Source organism: Strongylocentrotus purpuratus, unplaced genomic scaffold (genome assembly GCF_000002235.5).
Source record: "Strongylocentrotus purpuratus isolate Spur 01 unplaced genomic scaffold, Spur_5.0 spur5_scaffold_2, whole genome shotgun sequence".
Lineage (NCBI taxonomy): Eukaryota > Metazoa > Echinodermata > Echinoidea > Camarodonta > Strongylocentrotidae > Strongylocentrotus > Strongylocentrotus purpuratus.
In genome coordinates this window covers 14,091,811-14,110,357 of record NW_022145605.1, presented here as the reverse complement: position 1 = coordinate 14,110,357, position 18,547 = coordinate 14,091,811, and the positions used below count along the sequence as shown (strand labels likewise).

Here is an 18,547-nt window from a genome sequence, read left to right as displayed (position 1 = left end):
GCTCACACTACCCCCCCCCCCCCCCCCACACTGAGCTAAAAACGGTCTGCGCAATTTACGAATTCCCGGGGGCAAAAATGAAGAAAAAAAGTGCTCTTACCTCCCCCCCCCCCCCCCCCCCCCCCCCCGCTTATTCAGTTGCCGGCTGAGTCATTTGCGAAAAATTGTATCAAATCCTGGACCAATTTTTTTTTAAAAGTGCTCTTACCCCCCCCCCCCCCTAAAAGTCCCTATTATTAGTCAGGATGAACAATGTCCTATTTTTTGGCAAAGAGGGCTTCGTGAAACGCTTATCGGACAACAAGCTTACTGGCGCTGATCCAGTTATCCAAGGAGTTAGACTTATGAATGTTTCGAGAAACGGTGCAGGCCCCTAGTCGATCTCCAACGTATAATGCATATACGCAATAGTTTTCATTTGATGGAAACATGACGACCTCGTCAGGGACCTCATTGACGACCATCGGGGATTTTCGACGTCGGGCTAAGGAGCTGGTGTCATCGGAAGGCTGGTCATTTTACAACGATGCGTCGGGACGGAGATCGACATTTCGAGATAGCATGGCTGCCTTTGACCGGTAGGTGTTTGAAACCGTAAAATGTATCAAACAAACGTTGTAGGTTAGTTGCCTTTATAACATTACGCTTTGTAAACATTTAAACACGGCCCACTGACAGAAATTTATCTGTGATACTGAACCCCTAAATAAAGCGATCGTTTTGAAGAGCATTACACTATTGTACCCGTCAAAATTGCGGCTGTCTGACATCACGACAAAAGAACACTCAATTAATTATGCAATGTCCACTGCAGAAGTGTAGCAGCGCATAACTTAATATTTTTTCAGCATTCCTGAAGCCTCGCCCACCCCCCCCCCCCTTCAATCACCACTGTCATCCCCTTGATGTGATAGACATGGGGAAATAAAGTAACCAAAAATCAGATTCACTGTACCGTACATTTACGTAACAATAGAGAATGCACTATGAACATGACAGACAATGAAAGCGGACAAAATATACAGTTCCTCAGGTAGACAAAGGGACATCCCTTCACTGCTATTGTGTAAAAATGTGTAGAACAGGTGTCACATCCATATTCACCTGTTCTACACATGTTTACATAATAGCAGTGAAGGGATGTTCCTTTGTCTACCTGAGGAACTGTATATTTTGTCCGCTTTCATTGTCTGTCATGTTCATAGTGATGAGAACTGTACGTGGAGTATGACTGGAGAGGGGCGTTACGAGATAACAAAAATAGGCATTTTCGTAATGTAATCATTACATTCACCTCAATTATATATTTCAATGGTCAGAATGCAAAGTACATGTACATACAATAAAGGCAGAATGTTTGTCCGACTCATGCAGCAACAACTAATGTATGCGGTTTGCATTCGTGTGAGAAACAATAACACGTGAATCTTATAACTCGACGCTTGGTTATCGTGTATACATTTGGATAGGATTGTATTTTTTAATGGCCTATTTTACATGTTGTATGACGGGAGAGAAGCGTTACAAATTTTTGAATATTCAGGTATGATAGCATAATCATATGACCTGAAACGAACGGGACTATCGTGATGTTAAAAACCCTGTATATAATTGATCTGTATAGTCGGTGCGTTAGGCAAACATAACAAGTAAATAGTCTATGTTGTAGCTTATCATGTACTGCGCCAAGGATATACCATATAATAGTCACAAAATGATTGCCAACCAACAACAAACAATGCCTGCTTCCAAAGTTCATTTATCTATGTCGTTACACATTTACACTGCAAAGGGCACTGTTTATGAAACCTCTTTCCACTAGCGTATTTGGTGGAGAAAGAGGGCAATTTCCCCTTCCTAAAAGATTTCCGGGGGATGCTGCTGCTTTCTTCGCCCCTTTGAACGGTCGCTTGTTTGCCACACGAGCAGTTTTGCACAAAACAATATTGAGGGAATTATTGCTTTGTGCAATGCACAATGGCTTTGCAGAATTATACATTTCCGGCTTTGATTAGCTCCATGATAGATAATAGACGTATTGATCACAGTAAGTTGCCAATTATTCTTATATAAAATGATTTGCCCCTCTTGAGGAAAACGTCTGGATACGCAACTTCCTCTTTCATACAAGATGTAATACCTACCTCAAAAAACCAAAGAGAAATCCTTTATGAAACAAAGTAATTTTCATGAATAAAGTGAGTGTGAACAAAAATAACCCATGAGCAAGGAAGATCCCAGAGCATGCCTGGGTTCCTATTTAAAGTTATAATGGGTTATTACGGAATGATTATATAATAAAGTACAATATGATATAAAATAACAATTATTGAACACAATATGGTTTATAACATGATATATAATAATATAATATAAAATAATATAATTTACCTTTTTTCGGGATGTTTATTTACCTCAAGTGTGAACGAAGCTTAGATTAGCGGATAACTGTGAGACCACCACTTGCGGATATCCGAAAAGCTGACCTATATTGGAACTGATTTGACAGCGGAGGCCATAACTTAGAGATGAAGGAATACAGGTCAGCGTATTGTGGACTATCATATTTGAGTAATTTTTCTGCCTAGAACTTGTGCAGGTGATATCTACCCCTTTCTCTCTCCCTCTTTCTCTCTCCCACTTTTTTTTCTTCTCTCTCTCTCTCTCTATATATATATCTATATGATCATCTCTCTTCAATTCTAGCTACGTGATTCGTCCTCGTATCCTCCGTGACATCACGCAGCGTTCTCTGTCTACGACGGTGTTAGGTCAACCAATCAGCATGCCCATCTGCGTTGCGCCAGCGGAAGCACAGCGATTCGCCCATCCAGACGCCGAAGTAGCATCGGCTAAAGGTTCGTTTGAAGTCAATGGATAATTTCCGTAATGTAATCAAACTTAATGCATAAATCTTTGTTAAAGGGATTGGGTATCTTGGTCTCACATTCTAAACAAAATCCTGGATTTAGTTCATGCTGCAATCATAATTATAAACCTTTAGGTCAGTCAGGAATCACATGACTTTTACAAGCCGATCGCCTGTCTGATTATCAAGATATTTATGATTGAAATTTGAAATTTCAAAAACCGTTTTCCCAACGGTTTTGATTACACTACGATCTTTTGGGACAAATGAGTATGGTTAAACCGGCACTTCAAGATAATGATTTGCATTAAATTAAGATACATTCGAAGATGGCATATTACAATGCATGTAATAGGGACCGATACCCAATCCCCACCCCATCCCGACCAACTATCCCTCCACCACATCTTCCCACCTCGCTGACCGACATGCATCATCTAATTGAACGAGGTGTTGTAACTAGTGGACAAGCCTCCGGTAGGCCTGTGAAACACAAGGTACGGGGTTCGAATCCTGTCACAGCACTCAAGTCCTTTGATAGGACATTTATATATATTTGCCACCGTAGACAAAGGTAAAATAAATGGGTACCTGGGCCCCGTCTTACAAAGAGTTGATAACAATCGCAACCTATGAAATAAGAGATAGGAGACTGCAAACTTGCGATTGGATCAATCGTAACTCCTTGTAAGACGGGGCCCTGGTATGCATCGAGCACTATGACAGTGATATCCCCTCATCAGACCTTTCCATTTAAAAAGGAAGCTTTCTTCTTTAAAAAAAATGTTAACAGTGATAATAAATATATAGCTATTAACTCGGTTATCCGTGCTAATGTCAAATTATTTACTAGGAACTGCGGATTCTGGAACCTTGTTCATAATGTCATCATTTGCTAACGCATCCATCGCAGAAGTTTCGCGGGCAGCCCCGGGAGGGTTACGATGGATGCAGCTATATCTCTTCAAAGATCGACGGTTGGCTGAACACGTGGTAAAGGAAGCCGAGAGAGAAGGATTCAAAGCTATCGTTCTCACCGTCGATTTACCTCTGTGGGGAGACTATTCATTCTACAAATCTTCGCATGCAACTTCAGCATCGAGATACTATCACGATCCAAGCCTGAGGTAGTATTATTCTGGATTGTCTTTTAAGCTATGCTAGAGATCGACTGGATCCTTTTAAGGTCCATGTCACACACTAGACACTATTTCCACTGCAGCATAATTCAAGCACATTCGGTTATTATAAACGCAGATAACAGGTCAAGGCGCCATTTATAGGCACAGTCGCAACCCCTTTAAACAGGATACGATGGCCTCGCAATATGATAGAAAATCAGGTTCGAAAACTATTTGCGCAACAACAATTTACACAAACCAATGCGTTCGTATAGAACACTAGTTGCTGGTTTGATCGACAACTCAGGCGCATCCGTAAATGTCTGGATAAAGCCTCTTTGCTCATAATGTATTGTCATAGTGTCATGAATTGTATTGAATTATAAAATGTATATTGACGCCTTTTCGCGTAGTGGAATAACGTCTCGTGTACAATATGGGCTTCAAAATAATGAGCGTTGCAGACGAGGAGTCAGTAGTGCCTTTTAGATTTGCACGTCGGCATAGTGGACTGCTACGTGTGACGTCCTTTTATTAGATGACAATAATTCATTATGCACACAAAAAAAAATTCATAAAATTTCTTTGACAATAATCGTTTGATTTAATTAATTGGAAATTTAATGTTCAACATTTTTTTCTTATTCACGATTCGAATTCGCTATAAGACCTTCATTTTCACGTTTTTTTACGAAGTATTTATCGTCATCACCCACCTTAACTTATCGTACAGACCAACGAATCTAGCCATAGACATACCAGAAGTGCATGATGCCATCCGCTCTGGTGACGTCAACATACGTCATTACCTGGCTCAGCAGTACGACGCACCCAAAACATGGGATGATATCACATGGCTCAAGTCGATAACGTCACTTCCAATCGTGCTAAAGGGTATTCTTACAGGTAAGGAATACCGAACTTTCGCTAAAGTTTGATGATATTACTTGAACACGTAATGGAAGTAGAAAAGAGAAGTGGATTGAGATGGATGTGTGATCATGTGTTGACAAGGGAGATTCTGGGACTCCTACCCCCTGGACATCCATCTCCCGGATAACCACCCCCAGACAACTACCCCCAGGCAACTACCCCGTCGCACATCTACCCCCTAGGACAGCTACGCCCGGACAACTACCCCCCGGACAACTACCCCCAGACAATTACCCCCAACGACAACCATCCTCTAGTACAAGTATCCTAGGGGGTAGTTGTCTGGGGGTAGTTTTCCGGGGTAGTTGTCCTGGGGGTATTTTTCAAAGGGGGTAGTTGTCCGGGGGAAGTTATGCTAGGGGAAGTTGTGCTAGGGGGTAGTTGTATGGGAGTAGTTGCTCAGGGGTAGTTGCCCGGGGGTAGTTGTCCTAGGGGGTAGTTGTTCTAGGGGGTAGTTGACTGGGGGGGGGGTATCCTGGGGTGGATGTCCAGGGGGTAGGTGTCCGGATACGGAGAAGGGAAGATGATGAATTGTGAAAAGACCGTGGGATCTTAAAGTGGATGGCATCAAACGGAAAGGAAAACCATTTTGGGGGTGATAGGCAGAGGTGACGATTTCTTCATGACCGGGGGGACGAAATGCGAGGGACGAGGGAGGAGCATATAGTGAACGAGAGGGGCGAAGGCGACGGAAGTGACTGTTATCAGACAGGAAGCGGAATTTCTATATTTCTATAACTCTTAATCTTGTAAACATACAGTGTAAACTGTACTTACGTGATACCAACGGAATACAGATTTTCTACAATATTTACTTGTACATTTTGAAGGATTTTATGCAAGCTAGCGCAACGAGAAGATTTTTTTTTTGCACATGTATACGTCTAAACGCTGCACTCTTTGGCCCTCAAGAGCATAAAAGTGTGTTGCAGTCTTTAGTCAGCATTTGCTATACATTTTCTTTTTTTGCGTTTTTTCAAATTTGTCCGGGGGGTGACGGTGGAGGGACGTGTACCCCCGTCCTTCCGTGGTCACCGCCCCTGGTGAAAAGATAAGGTGATCAAAAAGATCAGTAATGTATATCTCAATGAGGAGGATGCTCGAGATAGGAAGAAGTGGGGGGGGGGGGTGTCATCTTGATGGTCAGTAACCCCTCGTGAGAGGGAAATTGCTGACTTTAGTGATGATGATGATGGTGTTATCAGTAACATGTGATTTACAATTCTTTATTGAAATTGCTTTTGTGAGTTAATTTTTTAACGGTCTTTGTGATGATGTTTAGAACCCCCCCCCCCCCCCTCTCATATAACTTCTTGATATTTGTTACAGGCGAGGCTGCGATGGAAGCGGCTGATGCCGGAGTCTCTGGAATCATTGTATCAGCTCACGGTGGAAGGCACATGGATGGAGTACCTGCTCCGGTAACGAATGTTGCTTTTTTGGCCTTTTTATGGAATGAAAACATGTTAATAAGACTTTTGATGGGCCATTCATTCGATAGGAAAGTTATGTCCCCTTGTGCCTATTCGGCAGGAGGAAAGGTGATGTGGGCCACAAAAGTATTCCCAGAAAGTTTATGAAATCAACAGAAGTACTATGAGAAGCTTCCTTTTACCTCTAAAGTTGTTTTTGTTGTTAATGCACCCTTCAATCCTACACCACAAAAGACTGCTTTCCCGGCGCCACCTTTCTTCAATCTCCCCCTCAACATCCTCTCTAATTTCTCAAAATTTCATTGCCGTCATGGAAGTGAATTATGTTCATAATCTCGTGCAAGTGAAAGTTTTTTAATCTGTTCACAGATTGACGTCCTTGCGGAAGTAGTGTCAGCGGTCAAAGGTCGTGGTGTTGAGGTTTACATGGATGGAGGGGTACGATCAGGAACCGATGCACTCAAGGCTCTCGGATTGGGGGCACGGGCAGTACTAATAGGTAGACCAGCCCTCTGGGGGCTAGCTTGTGATGTAAGTAGCTGGGAACTCCTGGGCCAGGAGACTGTACCGATCGATCTTACTGAGACTTAGACTTAAACTTACACTAATCCAGGGAGTAGCGTGTGAATATGGAAGGAGCTGAGAATTCACGGTCAAGGAGACTACCGATCGGTCTTACTCAGACTTAGACTAACACGTATAGTCAGGGGAGTAGTGAACGTGTGAATATGAAGGAGCTGAGAATTCACGGTCCAGGAGACTACCGATCGGTCTCACTGAGACTTAGACTTACACGTATAGTCAGGGGAGTAACGTGTGAATATGAAGGAGCTGAGAATTCACGGTCCAGGAAACTACCGATCAGTCTTACTGAGACTGAGACTCACACGTATAGTCAGGGGAGTAGTGAACGTGTGAATATGGAAGGAGCTGAGAATTCACGGGTCAGGATCGAGACTACAGAACGGTCTTGCTGAGACTTAGACTCACACGTAAAGTCAGGGGAGTAGTGAACGTGTGAATATGAAAGGAGCTGAGAACTCAATGTCAAGGAGACTACCGATCGGTCTTACTCAGACTTTATACTTTCACTGTCTTAGACTAGTCTATGGAGTAGCGTAAGGAGTTTAGAACTCACAATTCATTTAATTGCAATCTTGTTCTTCTCGTATGCTTATTACAGTTGTACGCATGATACCCGCGGCTAATATATCTATGTTCCGGCACATATAAAAACCTTCATATTTTAGGCACATTTTCATATTTCTATTTCTTTTTCTTTTTCTTTTTCACAGGGTCCGGCTGGAGTTACTAAGGTATTATCAATCTTACGATTCGAACTGGACACAGCTCTAGGCATTTCAGGTAAGTTTACCATGTTTGCCTGTCTGAAATAAATTGTAGTCGATAGAGTTGACATTTGTTGTTTCATCTTTTATGTTGGGACAGATTGTTTGATTTGATTTGATTTGATTTGATTTGATTTGATTTATTTTCCACTCAAATATCCACAAATTAAATGACATATATAAACCATAAATAAATACAAGTAACGAAATACTGACAAGTATTATGTTTATTGTCTTACAATATCTCTTTGTAGATGCAATATCTAGAGCTCGTATATTATCAATATAACAAGCTCTACATACCCCTGAAGTACAGAGCAAATAATATATACATATATATATATATATATTCTGATGGTTGGTACACTTTAAGGATACACATACCTCATGAAATTGCACTGTTTGCTTGATATTTGACAGGTTGCACCAGTATTCAAGACATTCCGCCATCACTGATAGCTCGGAAATCTTACCTATGAATCCACCCTCATCGATCAAACTACGTCCAGCTGAGAGGAATTGTCTCTCATTCACAGACAAAGCTAAGAGGCACAAGAATGTCACTTCCCAGTTCATCCGAGAAAAAAACTTGAACTTAGGAGCTGGCTTAGACCGTAACCCTATACCCCAACTCTCTCCATATATCTCTCTCTCTATCTATCTATCTCTCTCTCTCTCTCTCCCCACTGATTGGTCGAAATTCGTTTTCTTGCCAATTCATATCCGATCAGATACACCATAAAGTATAGCGTGAGAATTTTAAATTGTAATTTTTCGTTAATTTCTAATTAATGAGCATGTTTTGTGAAATGGAACATGTGATTCTGTAATTGTAATACAAAACAGATCTTTTAAGATCAAACTGGGTTATTCCGATTAGGATGAAAACCGAACTGAAAGAAAAGCAGGCTTGTCCCCCGGCCCACTCTCTCTCGGCTCTCTCTGTATTCGAACCTATGGATCGAACGTCCGTTTGTGTGGATGGACGTGTGCGGAGGGTGTGCTGATATTAGACTTACCTTTTCTTTATTAACCCTAGACTAGCTTTATTGTATTTACATACTCCAATACTAGATGGAGGATAAACGTTCATATAGCAGTTCTGTACTTCGTTTATAATTTGACTATTCTTTGCATCATAAGTGGAAAAGAGCTCATGAATATTTCAAATTTTAATTTAAATATTTTGCGCGCTGCGCGCAGTCCAAAATCCCCATTTCGCTGGTGCACTAAAAAATTGTCGTCTCCATAGGCTAATACATGAAAAGTGGAAACAGCATACACTTTTTGACTCTCCAAAATCTCCCAATGGCTAGACGGATGCAGAAGCGGAGTTGAGACCCCCTGATAAGTAGTACAATGGAGATTTAAAAGGTACTGTATTTCAAAGCCAAAAATACCTTATGTTGGTCTTGATATTCATTGTACATTAAACTAGTCTATTACCATATTAAAGTGTTTTATAGACTGTGTTTGTTTAAATGCTTGACATCCCAATAAAAAAATTAAAATTATGGAAACAAATTATTTAAAGAATTTTTTTTAAATGGGAGGGGGAGGGGGAACAAAATCACAAGATGACACACACACACACACACACACACAATAAAAAATCCGCCCACCCGCCCCTACTCCAGAATAGCAATCGAGGAACACTAAATTATTTTTTTTTGTTGGCCTAATATTGATAATACAGTTGATGATGCAATCACACCTTTCCACTCCTAAGATTTTATGGGTACAATTTTTGCCGTTTGTTTGAATCCATAAACGTGCATGATCCCATTAAAAGTAGCATTATTTATTCGTTGTAGTAATCGTGTGTTCATATAGTAGTAAATGTGTATTCTGCGAGAATACAAATCATTCAAGGAGGAATTCTATGATTTGCAGAATGATTATGATGAAGATACAGTACATTGAATTGATTTTTCAAAAACTTACTGGAAATAGATCAGTAAGCTAGCCTATAAACCCGGCGAATGTTTAAAATAATAAGACTCATCTCAAATAATAATAATGTTGCCTATAAATACTATAAAGTTCAAGTGTAAAACCTATTTTCTACGTTCGATTTAATTCTGCTTAAAGACCAAGTCCACTCCAAAAATAACTTACTTTCAATAGAAGCAGAAAAATCAGACAAACCAATCAAAACAAGTTTGAACAAAATCAGACAACTAATAAGAAAGTAATGAATTTTTGAAAAAGTATGTAAAACTATGGAAAATGAGAGCACTAATTTTTTTAATTTTGTTTTGCTTCCGAAAATTTGATAGAATCAGTTTAGTTCATTGAAGAAAAAGGACAGATCTATAAACATGACATATTTTTCATACAATTTGAAATGTTTAAAGAAAGACAAATCCCTGTTTAAGGGAATGTGTAGAAAGGTCACAGCTGGGGGATTGCTAGTCCTTTTGCCAGCCATAGCCTAAATGGTTTGTGAGGGCGTTGCACATCGACTAAAAAGTTATGACAGAGACAGGACAGGGACGGAGGCGTCATAACTTCTTATTAGGGACTTTTAGATTTGCGTGGACTGATACGTGTGACGTCCATTAAAGGCAGTGCATTAAAAGGACGTCGATCGTAGCAATCCACATTGTCGTCGTGCAAATCTAAAAGTCCCTAATATTTGTCAGGATGAACAATGTACTTTATTCTGGCAAAGAGGGCTTCGTGAAATGCTTATCAGACAATGAGCTTACTGGCGCTGATCCAGTTATCCAAGGAGTTAGACTTATGACTGTTTCGAGAAACGGTGCAGGCCCCAAGTCGATCTCCAGCGTATACTGCATATACGCAATAGTTTTCATTTGAAGGAAACATGATGACCTCGTCAGAGACCTCATTGACGACCATCGAGGATTTTCGACGTCGGGCTAAGGAGCTGTTGTCATCAGAAGGCTGGTCATTTTACAACGATGCGTCGGGACGGAGATCGACATTTCGAGATAGCATGGCTGCCTTTGACCGGTAGGTGTTTGAAAAAAACGTTGTAGGTTAGTTGCCTTTATAACATAACGCTTTGTAAACATTTAAACGCGGCTCACTGACAAAAATTTATCTGTGATACTGAGCTCCTACTTAGAGCGATCGTTTTGAAGAGCATTACTCTATTATACCTGTCATAAAATTGCGGCTGTCTGACATCACGGCCATTTTCGTAAATTTAAATGTAATCATTACATTCACCTCAATTATCATATGTCAATGGTCAGAATGCAAAGTATATACACTAAAGGCAAAATGTTTGTCCCGGAGTTTGTCCGTCTCATGCATCAACAACTAATGTATGCAGTTTGCATTCTTTTGAGAAACAATAACATGTGAATTTTATAACTCGACGCTTGTTAAACGTGTACAAACATTTGGATATGACTGTATTTTTTAATGGCCTATTTTGCATGTTGTATGACGGGAGAGAAGCGTTACAAATTCTTGAATATTTAGGTATAATAGCAAAATCATGTGACCTGAAACAAATAGGACTATCATGATGTTAAAACCCCTGTATAATATAGTTCATATACATGCACTGGTTGACCTGCAGTCGGTGCGTTAGGCAAACATAACAAGTAAATAGTCTATTTGGTAGCTTATCATGTACTGCGCCAAGGATATACCATATAATAGTCACAAAATTATTGTTAACCGACAACAAACAATGCCAAAGTTCATTTACCTATGTCGTTACACATTTACGCTGCAAAGGGCACTGTTTATGAAGGGGGTAAAAGGGGGTAAAAAGGGGGTAATTTTCCCTTCCTAAAATATTTCCGGGGGGGATGCAGCATCTTTATATCTACTATTAATGATAGCGCTTGAAGGGTTCATGCAGCTTTCTTCGCACGGTCTCTCGTATGCCACACGAGCATTTTTGCACAAAACAATAGACACCGATTGAGGGAATGATTGCTTCGTGCAATGCACAATGACTTTGTAGAATTATACATTTACGGCTTTGATTAGCTCCACGACAACCCTCAGATATAGGCCTATCGATCATAGTAAGCTGCCAATAAAGCGAGTGTGAACAAAAATAAACCGCGAGCAAGGAAGATCCCAGCGCATGCCTGTTATCAATTGTTGTGCCAATTTATAGTTATAATGGGTTATTACGGAATGATTATATAATTTGAATTTGAATTGAATTTAAATTTGAATTTATTCACCACAATTGAATCCTTTAAATAAGATTTGTGTATAATATTACAATTAAAAAAAAACCGAGATTAGTTGCTATTTACATCTATGTTATTACAAGGTTATAATTCTTGGTTCTTACCCAAGAGTAATTTTGTAAGTTTTTTTTTACGAAAAGAGGTTCTTGATCTCTCAATTCTTAGATCAGTAGGAAGCATATTCCAAAAATTACAAACAGAAAACTTTCCTTCGTCTGTTTTTAATAAAGGAAGACGTAATTGTCGACCCGTTTTTTGTCTTATGGAATATGCATGTTGTATCATACTGCAATAATGTTTTAAGGAATGAGGTAATCGTTCATTTATCAAATCAAACACAAAAGTACAAATAAATAATTTATGCAATTTAAAAACATTCAACAATTTGAGGTAATGAAACAGTGCATTAGTATGAGAACGATGTGGCTTGAAATTTATAGCACATACAGCCAGCTTTTAAGTATAAAATATACAATTCAACTGTGATTTATAAATACTACCCTAAAACTCGATGCCATATATAATATGTGGCTGTATCAGAGCTTTATACAACAGTATCAATATATGTTTAGGGACAAAGAGCCGTAATTTAAAGAGGATACCGACCTTTCTCCGTTTATAGTCATTAACAGATTTTATATGTGAATTTCATGTTGAATGTCTGTCAATGGTAATGCCAACAAGTGTTGCTTCCTTCACTTCTCTTAATTCTGCCTCAGATATTTTAATCTCCCTCTAAGCATGGCCTTTCTTCTACAGCTACTAAAGTAGATGAAATTGTTTTTGACGCATTGATAGTCAGCTTATTTGCAGTGCACCAATTCTGTATTGAATTTGGATTTTCATTTACATCAGACTCATCTATTTGATCTACACCTTTGGGAAAAGTATGAAAAATATTAGAATCATCTGCAAGTAGTCTGAAATTGAAATAATTTGTCACTATTGGCTTGTCAATTATATAGATTAAAAACAGAGTTGGTCCTAAGATAAAACCTTGTGGTACACTTCATTTGATATATCTACTTTTTGATGATGACTCTTTGTATTTCACATACTGCATTCTGTCACTAAGATAGCTTTCGAGCCATTTCAGTGCATGTCCTCGGATGCCATAATATGATAGCTTTTTAAATAATATGTTATGGTTTATTGTGTCAAAAGCCTTTTGAAAGTCAAGAAACACACCAAGCGTAACACATCCTTCGTTTTTTTTTTATATACTTTTCAATACCGTATTCATAAGATTAATTACTGATAATTTAGTGCTATACATTCGTCTAAATCCGTACTGATGATGATATAAAATGTCATGCGTTTGTAGAGAACTGGTCAATCAGAAATGAGTCTATAATTCCCTGTATCATGTTTATTACCTTTTTTAAACAGTGGAGTGACTTTACCAATTTTCATTTGATCAGGGAAATTTCCTGTTTCCAATGAAAGATTGACGTTTTAATAAAGTACAATATAATATAAAATAAAAATTGTAACACAATATGCTATATAACTTAATGTAATATGATATAATATAATATGATATGATATAATATAGGCCTACCCTTTTTTCGGGTTGTTTGGTACCTCATGTATGAACAAAGCTTAGATCAGCGAATAACTGTGAGACCACGTTTTGCGAATATCCGAAAAGCTGAGCTCAATTAAAACCGATTTGATAGCCATAACTTTGTTTCTTAAAGGTGAAATTCAAAGAAAATCACAAAATATGTCAACTAATGTATCACTAGAAACTGGTGAGCTAACAGATGACCATCGTACAAGTTTTAGGTCAACTACATATCGGGTGATTTATAAAAATACAAATACAATCACCACCCTAGCAGCTGGGATATACGAGAGATTCGCCGGAAAAATAACGATGTTTTAATGACGTCACTATATTGACCAATACTGCCCAAGCAGACGACATTCCATAAAGAATGAACATAATTGCACAGCTATTATTTGTCAAATTATAATGAGTTTAGGGTATATAAATGTAATGGCATGTCAAACCATTCAAAAGGGGATATGACCCGATTCTGATAACTAAAATCTTTTGCTTGTAAATACACAGGATAGGGGTTAATTAACAATCAAAGAGATCAGACTTTCAAATTGAAAACCCCCCGGAATGATATTAAGGACGGCATTTGTTCCCTCTTGAAACGCCGAACATACCGCGGTGTGTGCAGCTGAATATACAATGGGGTCTTTTTTTGTTTACAAGCGACAGATTCCTTTATTTTTGTATCGCTGCATTTGTCATCAAAATAAAACCATGCGCGGGGTTTAGAGTGAGGCGCAAGACAATTATGGCAGTCTTGTAAAGATTGTCTGATGTTCAGTCATGCGTGAAGGGATTCAAATGAAAATGGTACCTAAATGTACTGGTAGGATAACTCTATCAAGACATATCATTAAACCCATAATTAAATATTCATGCTTCCAACAGTACAACTTTTAAAAAGTGAGACATTTTTTCTGACTCACCCTGTATATCTGATCACCTCTCGTCCATTCTAGCTACGTGATTCGTCCTCGTATCCTCCGTGACATCACGCAGCGTTCTCTGTCTACGACGGTGTTAGGTCAACCAATCAGCATGCCCATCTGCGTTGCGCCAACGGCAGCACAACAATTCGCCCATCCAGACGCCGAAGCAGCATCGGCTAAAGGTTCGTTTAGAGTCGGAAGACCATTTTTGTAATGTAATCAAATTTAATGCATAAATCTTTGTTAAGTGACACGCTACAAATTATGTCATTCACCTGCTATGGATAATTGTTTTTTTTTCGATAGTCGGAATGCGAGTTGCATACATTAATTGTTACTAGGTAGGACAAACAATTTTGCTCATTTGTTCTACCTATTTAAACATCACGTTTTACATTCAATCGTTTGTGACAGGTGAATGAAATAGTTTGTAATAAGGCACTTCAAAATGTGTGCATCAAAGTTGAATACATTACGAAAATGGCCTATTACTTACATTTAAAGTAACCACACGATCGAAGAATCAAAAGTGTTTTCAATTGATGCAAAACTCATATCATTGCGAAGGGGAAGCCTTGCCGATCAAATCGACAACTCTTCTCTTCAAAATATGTTTGGGGCCCGCAGTAATCAACTCTCAAAAATGTTAGTTTTGAGATCCAGATTTTCTGCCTTCAGCGGTCCTTTGTAGAGCGTCAATATTTGTGACGTCACATACGAGACACGGCTGGCTAGCTGCATACTGCTACACGGCACTGATCTGTTCGTCCAGTGTGTGACGTCACAATTCAGAGCTCGCTACGCTTGTGTGTTTCACTTACGTTCAGGGGCGTTCGGGGGTCTAAGGAGGGTCTTGAAGAATTGCATTTTACGCCTTTCCATGATATCTATATGATTTCTCAGCAAATTGTTCGTGTTTTTCAAGAGAAAATCTTTCCATCCATATGTAATTTGTTCTAATTATGAGTTTTTAGTGAATTTTCTTTGTGTAGCTCCTTTAATACGGACCTGTGAAACACAAGGTACGGGGTTCGAATCCCTGTCACAGCACTAAAGTCATTTGATAGGACATTTATATATATTTGCCACTCTAGACAAAGGTGAAATAAATGGGTAGCTGCATGGGCCCCGTCTTACAAAGAGTTGATATCAATCGCAACCTATTTGCGATTGATATCAATCGTTACTATGTACATAAGAGATAGGAGATCGACTGCCGGAGACTGCAAACTTGCGATTGATTTGGATCAATCGTAACTCCTTGTAAGACGGGGCCCTGGTATGCATCAAGCACTATGACAGTGATATCTCCTCATCAGACTATTCCATTTTAAAAAGGAAGCTTCCTTCTGAAAAAAATGTTAACAGTGATAATGATTATATAGCTATTAACTCGGTTATCCGTGCTAATGTCAAATTATTCACCAGGAACTGCGGATTCTGGAACCTTGTTCATAATGTCATCATTTGCTAACGCATCCATCGCAGAAGTTTCGCGGGCAGCCCCGGGAGGGTTACGATGGATGCAGCTATATCTCTTCAAAGATCGACGGTTGGCTGAACACGTGGTAAAGGAAGCCGAGAGAGAAGGATTCAAAGCTATCGTTCTCACCGTCGATTTACCTCTGTGGGGAGACTATTCATTCTACAAATCTTCGCATGCAACTTCAGCATCGAGATACTATCACGATCCAAGCCTGAGGTAGTATTATTCTGGATTGTCTTTTAAGCTATGCTAGAGATCGACTGGATCCTTTTAAGGTCCATGTCACACACTAGACACTATTTCCACTGCAGCATAATTCAAGCACATTCGGTTATTATAAACGCAGATAACAGGTCAAGGCGCCATTTATAGGCACAGTCGCAACCCCTTTAAACAGGATACGATGGCCTCGCAATATGATAGAAAATCAGGTTCGAAAACTATTTGCGCAACAACGATTTACACAAACCAATGCGTTCGTATAGAACACTAGTTGCTGGTTTGATCGACAACTCAGGCGCATCCGTAAATGTCTGGATAAAGCCTCTTGCTCATAATGTATTGTCATAGTGTCATGAGTTGTATTGAATTATAAAATCTATATTGACGCCTTTTCGCGTAGTGGAATAACGTCTCGTGTACAATATGGGCTTCAAAATAATGAGCGTTGCAGACGAGGAGTCAGTAGGGCCTTTTAGATTTGCACGTCGGCATAGTGGACTGCTACGTGTGACGTCCTTTTATTAGATGACAATAATTCATTATGCACACAAAAAAAAGATTCATAAAATTTCTTTGACAATAATCGTTTGATTTAATTAATTGGAAATTTAATGTTCAACATTTTTTTCTTATTCACGATTCGAATTCGCTATAAGACCTTCATTTTCACGTTTTTTTACGAAGTATTTATCGTCATCACCCACCTTAACTTATCGTACAGACCAACGAATCTAGCCATAGACATACCAGAAGTGCATGATGCCATCCGCTCTGGTGACGTCAACATACGTCATTACCTGGCTCAGCAGTACGACGCACCCAAAACATGGGATGATATCACATGGCTCAAGTCGATAACGTCACTTCCAATCGTGCTAAAGGGTATTCTTACAGGTAAGGAATACCGAACTTTCGCTAAAGTTTGATGATATTACTTGAACACGTAATGGAAGTGGAAAAGAGAAGTGGATTGAGATGGATGTGTGAACATGTGTTGACAAGGGAGATTCTGGGACACCTACCCCCTGGACATCCATCCCCCGGATAACCACCCCCAGACAACTACCCCCAGGCAACTACCCCGTCGCACAATTACCCCCAACGACAACCATCCTCTAGTACATCTATCCTAGGGGGTAGTTGTCTGGGGGTAGTTTTCCGGGGGTAGTTGTCCTGGGGGTATTTTTCAAAGGGGGTAGTTGTTCTAGGGGGTAGTTGACTGGGAGGGGGTATCCTGGGGTGGATGTCCAGGGGGTAGATGTCCGGATACGGAGAAGGGAAGATGATGAATTGTGAAAAGACCGTGGGATCTTAAAGTGGATGGCATCAAACGGAAAGGAAAACCTTTTTGGGGGTGATAGGCAGAGGTGACGATTTCTTCATGACCGGGGGGACGAAATGCGAGGGACGAGGGAGGAGCATATAGTGAACGAGAGGGGCGAAGGCGACGGAAGTGACTGTTATCAGACAGGAAGCGGAATTTCTATATTTTTATAACTCTTAATCTTGTAAACATACAGTGTAAACTGTACTTACGTGATACCAACGGAATACAGATTTTCTACAATATTTACTTGTACATTTTGAAGGATTTTATGCAAGCTAGCGCAACGAGAAGATTTTTTTTTGCACATGTATACGTCTAAACGCTGCACTCTTTGGCCCTCAAGAGCATAAAAGTGTGTTGCAGTCTTTAGTCAGCATTTGCTATACATTTTCTTTTTTTGCGTTTTTTCAAATTTTCCGGGGGGTGACGGTGGAGGGACGTGTACCCCCGTCCTTCCGTGGTCACCGCCCCTGGTGAAAAGATAAGGTGATCCAAAAGATCAGTAATGTTCATCTCAATGAGGAGGATGCTCGAGATAGGAAGAAGTGGGGGGGGGGTGTCATCTTGATGGTCAGTAACCCCTCGTGAGAGGGAAATTGCTGACTTTAGTGATGATGATGATGATGGTGTTATCAGTAACATGTGATTTACAATTGTTTATTGAAATTGCTCTTGTGAGTTGGTTTTTTTGAAAGTCTTTGCGATGATGTTTAGAATATCTCCTCCCATAACTTCTTGATTCTTGTTACAGGCGAGGCTGCGATGGAAGCGGCTGATGCCGGAGTCTCTGGAATCATTGTATCAGCTCACGGTGGAAGGCACATGGATGGAGTACCTGCTCCGGTAACGAATGTTGCTTTTTGGCATTTTTATGGAATGAAAACATGTTAATAAGACTTTTGATGGGCCATTCATTCGATAGGAAAGTTATTTCCCCTTGTGCCTATTCGGCAGGAGGAAAGGTGATGTGGGCCACAAGAGTATTCCCAGAAAGTTTATGAAATCAACAGAAGTACTATGGGAAGCTTCCTTTTACCTCTAAAGTTGTTTTTGTTGTTAATGCACCCTTCAATCCTACACCACAAAAGACTGCTTTTCCGGCGCCACCTTTCTTCAATCTCCCC

At 39.8% G+C, this 18,547-nt stretch overlaps 2 protein-coding genes across 2 annotated transcripts in view; both read left to right on the top strand.

Annotated features, from left to right (window-relative positions):
• Positions 1–336: 336 nt before the first annotated feature.
• On the top strand, positions 337–8,460 carry LOC115918826 (hydroxyacid oxidase 1-like). The gene is made up of 8 exons (XM_030991734.1): positions 337–578; positions 2,707–2,858; positions 3,723–3,996; positions 4,724–4,896; positions 6,253–6,344; positions 6,726–6,887; positions 7,652–7,721; positions 8,126–8,460. The coding sequence occupies exons 1-8, from the start codon at positions 430–432 to the stop codon at positions 8,182–8,184; spliced, it is 1,131 nt and encodes a 376-aa protein (XP_030847594.1). The 5' UTR covers positions 337–429; the 3' UTR covers positions 8,185–8,460.
• Positions 8,461–10,416: 1,956 nt separating this feature from the next.
• Positions 10,417–18,547, top strand: part of LOC115926389 (hydroxyacid oxidase 1-like) — a 9,784-nt gene continuing 1,653 nt past the window's right edge. Inside the window, exons 1-3 of the mRNA XM_030991061.1 lie at positions 10,417–10,684; positions 14,419–14,570; positions 18,175–18,266. Of these exons, the coding sequence (XP_030846921.1) occupies positions 10,536–10,684; positions 14,419–14,570; positions 18,175–18,266 (393 nt within the window). The 5' untranslated portion in view covers positions 10,417–10,535. The remainder of the gene's footprint in view (positions 10,685–14,418; positions 14,571–18,174; positions 18,267–18,547) is intronic.